Source organism: Cynara cardunculus (genome assembly GCF_001531365.2).
Source record: "Cynara cardunculus var. scolymus isolate 2C chromosome LG 17, CcrdV1, whole genome shotgun sequence".
Classification (NCBI taxonomy): Eukaryota; Viridiplantae; Streptophyta; class Magnoliopsida; order Asterales; family Asteraceae; genus Cynara; species Cynara cardunculus.
The window spans coordinates 28913429-28920817 of NC_037544.1; the positions used below are offsets into that span (position 1 = coordinate 28913429).

At 37.8% G+C, this 7389-nt stretch overlaps 1 protein-coding gene and 1 non-coding gene across 2 annotated transcripts; one reads left to right on the forward strand and one right to left on the reverse strand.

The window, feature by feature from the left end:
* Nucleotides 1-4346: 4346 nt before the first annotated feature.
* On the reverse strand, nucleotides 4347-5665 carry LOC112499951. The gene is made up of 2 exons (XM_025103213.1): nucleotides 4674-5665; nucleotides 4347-4632 (listed from the first exon to the last, which is right to left on the reverse strand). The coding sequence occupies exons 1-2, from the start codon at nucleotides 5663-5665 to the stop codon at nucleotides 4347-4349; spliced, it is 1278 nt and encodes a 425-aa protein (XP_024958981.1).
* A 58-nt stretch (nucleotides 5666-5723) lies between these two features.
* Nucleotides 5724-5830, forward strand: LOC112501356. The gene has a single exon (XR_003067487.1). It is a non-coding gene; the product is annotated as a small nucleolar RNA R71 (small nucleolar RNA).
* The last annotated feature ends 1559 nt before the right edge of the window (nucleotides 5831-7389 follow it).

Below are 7389 nucleotides of genomic sequence, written 5' to 3' on the forward strand. Positions count from 1 at the left end.
CAACTCCTATCAAACCCTCTCTCTCCTAAACCCAAAAAATTCTTGATTTTTTGAACATTTCTAGGCCTACGGCTGCTCTTACTGTGGCTGTCCACTAGTCTAGTGCGGGCTCTCTTTTTGGGTGGGTTTGGTGCTACCTGATGTCGTTTGGATCTCCTTAGTTGGGACACTGGGATGTCCTCATCAGGAGTCCACTCAGAGTCTTCAAACTCAGCCCGTCTCCTTTTGGAGAACCTCTCAATAGGGACTAAGTTAGAGTCACTAGAGGTACGGTTGCTATCCTCATTGGACTTTTGTTCAGACATTGCAGGAGAAAGGATGGAAATGGGCTGGAAGTCTGGAATGGCATCATAGGTAGTGCTCACAAGTGATGCAGTGTAGGTGCTAGTGATGGGTGGTATGGGCATAAGGGCATCATATGCATCAAAGTTCTTGTGAGAAGTAGGGATGTAGATAGGGAAAGGGGGTAGTGCATAAAATGGGTTGTTAAACCTATCAAATGCAATGGAGATGGGTGGAGGAGTGTAGTGCTGTGAAGTCAAGTCAACCATCCCCAAATCAACCATGGGGGAATCATTGAACTGGTAATGTGATGTATGTGTGTCCATAAGAGTGATAACATCTGAAGAAGAGGTGGAATTTGGCCACTCAAGTGAGTGAGTTGGGCCCTCCTCTTCCATGAAAAAGGCATTGAGATCAATGTCAAATAGAGAGTCCTCACCAAGCATTTCTTGACTCTCATGATGCTCAACAGGATCACTTTTGATGGTGTGATCACTTTGAGCACCAAAGGTGTGTGTGTGCTTAGGCAAAGGAGTGTTAGAAAGACTTACAATGGGATTTTGGTGGCATGTATCAAATTCTGTGCTTTCTATCTTACCAATACCTTGGGAGAGTGGCTCCAATGTAGGTGGTACTCCAGAGTGTTGTACATCATCTTGGACTTCATCCTTGATCTTTATCCTTCTGGCTCTTGGCTTCCTTTGTTTGGGTTTAGGCAAACCCTTTGGAACATATGTATCCATATTTATTGCATCTCCCTCCTCTTTGGTCATGGGCTTGGTGACATGTCTTTAAGTTGATCTAGTGGCTAGCCGACGAGCTTTGGGTTTAGGTTTAGGTGGAGGAGAAGGGGGTGGGGCTGTTTGGGTTTGAAAAATAGTAGATGTGTGTTATAATCAGGTTTTAGACAACCTGGGTTGAGGTAATTTATACATGTTTATTATGTGGATGACGTGAAATATGCATGTCTAAGTAGAAATGCATGAACTATATATGTGAAATGTGAACATGATATTGTGCATGCATATATGTGAAAAGATGGCATGATATGTATGTAATTTATACATATATGCATGTGGTGTGAAGCATACATGAGGTAGTGCATATTTGTGATAAGATATTCTGGTGGAAACATTATTATAATATTTAAAAACTTATACCTTCATGGTTAAGAAATCATGAATTTTATAATGAAAAACCCACCGCCTAAATTACCTTTATTAGTTAAAGCTTTCACCGCCAAAGAGTTTAATTTTAATAAAACCATCACCACCTTTGTTAGAAAAATATATAAAGAAGGAAAAAGATAAGATCATACCTTATCTTGATTTTTGGAGAAAGGAACCTTTTTGAGAAAAAGAAAGTATGTGGCAGTGAAAGAATTCTTGAGAAAGATTAATACACAAAAGTGATTCGAAGATTCTGTGCTAATTAAAGATCTACTGTGTGTTTATAATCTGCAGAACCTGTGATTATTAAGGTGAGTTTTTGATGACTAAAACCTTTATATATATTGTTATATAAACTGTTGGGTTTTTATGTTGGTTTTGAAGAAAATATGGTAAAACTATTTTGATAATTTAAAGGTGTTATTGTTGTATATTTGAGTATTAAAAACTGTTTTCGGAAAGATAAAGAAGGGATTGCTTCTTTAAAACAGTTTTGGAAATGATATCCTGCTTTGAGGATTTAAAAAGGATATGATGTTTTTGGAAATCATTGAAAGAATAGATTGTTCTTGAGTTTGAAAGGTTTTAATGATAAAATTGTTGGTTGAAAACTATAGAGAATATTCTTTTGAAACGATTGTGATTTTGATGTGTCTTTATTTGGAATTAATCTATAGATGCTATGGATAAAACTATGAATGAGGATTCGATAAGATGGTTGTGACTGCGGTCCTTCATCCGAACTAGTTCATAGATTTTGAAGAAGAAATAAGGGTGGCATATTAAGAAGAGGTGTCTTTTGGAATAAGGGTGGCATATCAAGGGGAGAGGTACCTTTGGATATAAAGGTGGCATATCAAGGAGAGAGGTACCTTTGGATATAAGGGTGGTATTTGTGTGTGAATATTATAGCTCTTACTATTATGTCTTTTAAGACTACAATAGATTTGAGTCCTTACTTCTTTGTGATTTGAGAACTCAAAGATATTGTTCTTATTAGAAATAATTGTATTGATGTTATTGAGAAGGAGAAAAATTGGCCTATGACCATGGATATTGGTTAAAAGTGTTTTGGAACAGAATGGTCATTTTATGAGGAATCAGAGGGGCTTTGGTTGTTCCTTATAAGGAACCAGAGGGGCTCTGGTTGTTCCTCATTATTGGACCAGATGATTCTGGTTATTGATTTGGAGAATGAGCAAGTTTTTACTAAATGTACTAATTGGACCAGAGGCTCTGTATCTATTGATAAGAGCTTCTATGTCAAAATCATATTTTTAGAAGTTTTTAAGAAAAGGATTTTATACTTAGAATCTTTTTATGAAAAACAGACAGTGAGGCTCTGGTTGGCTTACACGTTGAACCAGAACGCTCTGGTTGATCATGTCTTTTGAACCAGAAGCTCTAGTTAGTACAACCAGAGGCTCTGGTCGAGGAACCAAAAGCTCTGGAAGAGAGACCAGAGGGGCTCTGGTCCCGGTTATTGAAATATATTCCAAGTGTGGTTTGGAACCAGAGGCTCGATGGACCAAAACAGTATGATTTTTAGTTTTGCTACATAAGATGAATTATTTGAAATAAATGTTTTGGTGACCTTCACCCTGCATTACATAAAAGGGAACCTCACTAGACATTCATGTCTAACCCTCATTTCGTGTTTTCAAAAATATGTGTGCAGGTAAAGATAATAAGGGAAAGAGCATTATGTGAATTACTTCCCTATGTGCTTAGCTGTTTTGGAAGCATAAATGCTTGAATAAAAGAAGCATGTACTTTTAAAATTTTTGAGTGGTGTAATTCACATTAAAGACTTTTGTATTATGAACCTATGTGGGAGAAGACATGTATTCTATGTATAATTTATGTATTATATGCAATGTATGGATTGGGGGTGTTACAATGTAGGGGATGGTGGTGTTGAAACAGTGGGTTTAGGGGCAGTTTGGGTTATGACAGCAGATACAGGGGCTGTTTGGGAAGTGGGAGTGGCTAAAGGGACTGTTTGGGCTAAGGGAATGGTAGGTGGGATGGTTGGTTGGGATGATACAATAGGTAGATGGGCTGTTTGGGAAAATGGAATGGTTCTAAGGGGGGTGGGACATGGGAGGATTGATCTTAGCAACCATGGTGGTAGGTTAGCTAAGTTGGTTGGGATGGGTATGGTGGTTTGTGAAATGGGAGGGGTGGATGATTAGGAAGGGTGTAAGAACCTTGGTGGTGACTCAATAGATGTGGCATGGGTTTTTCCACTCTCACTTCCCAATAGCTCAAAAGCAAAGGTGTCTTGCAATAGGGTGATCTCACTTTCCTCTCCATATTTTATCTCCTCAACAACTTCAGTCTTGCTTAAGTCTAACATAGATTTAACTCCTTCTTTGTGGCACAAGGACTCAATGACACTCAAGTTAGAACACTCATCTTTTACATCAGGGTATTTTATTGGATTTGAAAACATTAAAAGTGACATCCTGATCATTCACTCTCATAGTCAACTCTCCTTTCTGAACATCAATCAAAGTCTTACCGGTTGCTAAGAATGGTCTTCCTCAGATGATTGAAATCTCTTTATCAGCCTCAAAATCAAGAATGATGAAGTCAGTAGGAAAAATGAATTTATCCACTTGGACTAATACATCCTCAATTTTTCCTTTTGGGTGAGCTATGAATTTGTCTGCTAACTGAAGGGTAACTGTGGTTAGTCTAGCCTCACATATGCCTAAGGTATTGAATACTAACAAGGGCATGAGGTTAATATTGGCACTTAAATCACATAAAGCCTATCCAATTTCCTTCCCACCTATTGAACAAGGAATTGTTAAACTCTTGGGATCTTTGAGTTTAGGGGGAATTTTATTTGAAAGGAGGGCGCTACAACCTTGTGTTAGGGCCACAGTCTCAAATTCGTTCAGTGTTTTCTTCTTGCTCAAAATGTCCTTGAGGAACTTTGCATAACTTGGCATTTTTTTCAAGAGCTTCAACCAACGGGATGTTGATATGTAGCTGTTTGAACACGTCAAGGAACTTTTTGAATTGCAACTCCTCTTTCTGATTCCTCAACCTTTGTGGAAAAGGTATATAAGGAGGAATAGGGGCTATGACTGGTTTTTTAGAGGACTGACTAGGAGGTTCCTGGATGATGATAGGTTCTTCATGAGGGACAGGTGACTCAACATTCTTGTTACTTTCAAAAGAAGTTGTTCCAATATAATTATGAAATGATACCTTCTTTTTGCCTTCATTTGGAATAACAAGGGGAGGTCTGCTTTCTTAAGAAGTGGTCCTATTTCTATTGATTTTCCCTTATCTTTCAAAGTGGTTGTGACAATATCTGAACTAGATGTTGTGACATCCCTCTTAATTGAGTCCTTGGGTTCAACAAAATTTTTTATAGGTTCACTCTCTATGAGGTTCTTTCCACTCTTTAAATTCACTACCTTTACATGCTCTCTCATCATTGGCTTTGGAATCTCAGTATCACTAGGAAGAGTACTTGGAGGTCTATTTCTTACCTCAAGTGCAAGTTGACTAATCTGTGTTTCTAGAGATCTTATGGCAGTGTTCTGATGGTTCATGGCTGTGTTGGTTTGGTTTATGAATCCTTTCATAGTTGCTTCCAAAGAAGTAGAAGATTCGGCTTGTTGGTTAGACTTGTTTTGGAAAGATGAATGATTCGCTTGTTGATGAAAAGTATTTTGGTGATGGTGTGGAGCTTGACCCTGATGATGTTGTTGAGACTGATGTGGTTGAAAGTGTGAAGTCCCTTGGGGTTTGTTCATTGGTGGGTTTAGAGCAGGACTGTGCCATGATAAATTTGGGTGTTGTCTCCACCCAGGATTGTATGTTTGAGAAAACGGTCCTGATCTGTTTTGATTCCCAACATTATTGACTGATTCGGAGTTGGATGGACAATGTTCAAAGGGATGTCCTCCACCACAATACACACATTGTACCGACTCAACAGTTGGAGCATGCGCACTGGCTATGGATTGTGCTGCTTGACCATTTGTTAAATTTTTAATCAAGTTAGTCATTGCAGTCATCTGAGCCGTCAATGCTGTAAAAGCATCTATGTCATGAACTCCCGCTGTTTTGCGTGGTACTAGTGCACGTGGGTCGGCCCAATGTCCATTATTATTAGAAATCTTTTCAAGGATATCATATCCATCATTATAGGTACTAGCTGTGAAAGCTCCTCTTGATGTAGCATCGAGCATTTGTTTTGCAGTGAGATTTAACCCATTGTAAAATGTCTCGAGCTGTATACAATATGGAATGCCATGGTGAGGGCATTTTCATAATAGCTCCTTGTACCTTTCCCACGCATCGGGAACTGCCTCATCGTCCATTTGTCTAAAAAGACAAATTTCGTTTCTGGACTTAGCATTCCGAGTGGGAGGAAAATATTTTTTTTAAACTTTTCTGCCATGCTATTCCAAGAATCCACAGATCTTGGTTGCAAGGAATTGAACCAAGACTTTGCCCTATCCCTTACGGAAAAAGGAAAGAATGTAAGTCTCAGAGCATCATTAGATACTCTTGGGATAAGGAAAGTGCTTTATTTCCATGAATGATTTTAAGTGTGAGTGTGGATCTTCAGACGGCAAACCACTGAACTGACCGTTGGTTTGCAACATATTAAACATCACTGGTTTTAACTCAAAATGGAGGGCTTCCATTTCTTGTCTAATTATTTCTGAATTTAACTGATCAAAAACAGGAATGGCATAGTCCATAATTCCTCCGTCTTTTGAGTTTGCTAGTTTGATTATTTTTTCAGCGTCATTCAGTGGTGGGGGAGTTGGTGGAAGTGGATTTTCAGCCATATTGGAAGAGGTTAGAGTAGATAATAATGCTCTTGGTACTCTTCGTCTTTGTCTGAAAGTTCGCTCAATATCCAGATCCAATTCAAAAATTTCCCCGTGCGGTAGCCTTGGCATACACCACACCCAAAGTCAAGTTACAAGATGGTAGAAAAATCAAATCTTTAGATTTACTAAAAAAACTTTTGCCTATTTCCCCGGCAGCGACGCCAAAAACTTGGTACGAGAATTATATAAAATAAATCTCTCAGACCGCTAACAAATGGAGACTAGTGCAAGTATACACTCATCAATCCACTATCGTCTTTTACAAGTAATAAAGTGGTAAAAATACCGAATATCGTCCATGGAGAAAAAGGAATAAAAGTTCGTTTTAATAGTATAAATAAAGATATAATTTCAGATGGTGAATTCGAGAAAATATTTGTGGTGAGTTGATTAAACACTACTGTTGTGAACAAGTAAAAGAAATAAATGTAAAGAGGGATTTGTAAAAGAGACAAAATATTTTAACTAATACTATTGATTGCATAAATTATAAAGCATAATAAAGAGAACTTAAGAGAAGAAAAGATGATAAGATAAATAAACGTAAAAAGGAATTATAAAAGAAAATAAAATACTTGCAACTACAACTTTATATTAAAAGGACCTTCAATACTTGAAACTACTCCAAGTGTTTCACTAGATTGTTTTCATACCAAATTGCTTACCAACAAAGCCAAACCTCCCCCTTTATATAGTGGAGGAAGGGAGGGTAAAAACTAATGGGTAAAAGCTTTACCCAACTTTTTACACAAACCAATGGGCAAAGCCAAACCACCTAGATAATACCAAAAAACAGATCTTAGATTTGTACTATGAGATCTTAAAATTTTCAAGAGATGGGTTGCCAAAAAGGGGGGATTTGACCTCAAAAGATTCTCGTACTATTCTCAAAAGTGCCCCTGGATCGTCCTCCAGCACATGTTGTAGCATGCTTCAGCCAAATACCTAACAATATGGCTATTTTTCCAAAAATCAGCACATATCCAAGAAGTAAACATGTTTATCACATCAATTTAGCTCCAATATAAAAAGATAGAAAAACAAAACAAAAAGACTCAATTTATGGAATT

Coding starts and splice junctions, on each gene's coding strand:
- LOC112499951 (XM_025103213.1), bottom strand. CDS start 5,665: ATGCTCGATGCTACATCAAGAGGAGCTTTCACAGCTAGTACCTATAAT. Junction 4,633..4,673: donor CAAATGAAGGCAAAAAGAAG/GTATCATTTCAT, acceptor TTCTTTTGAAAG/TAACAAGAATGTTGAGTCAC.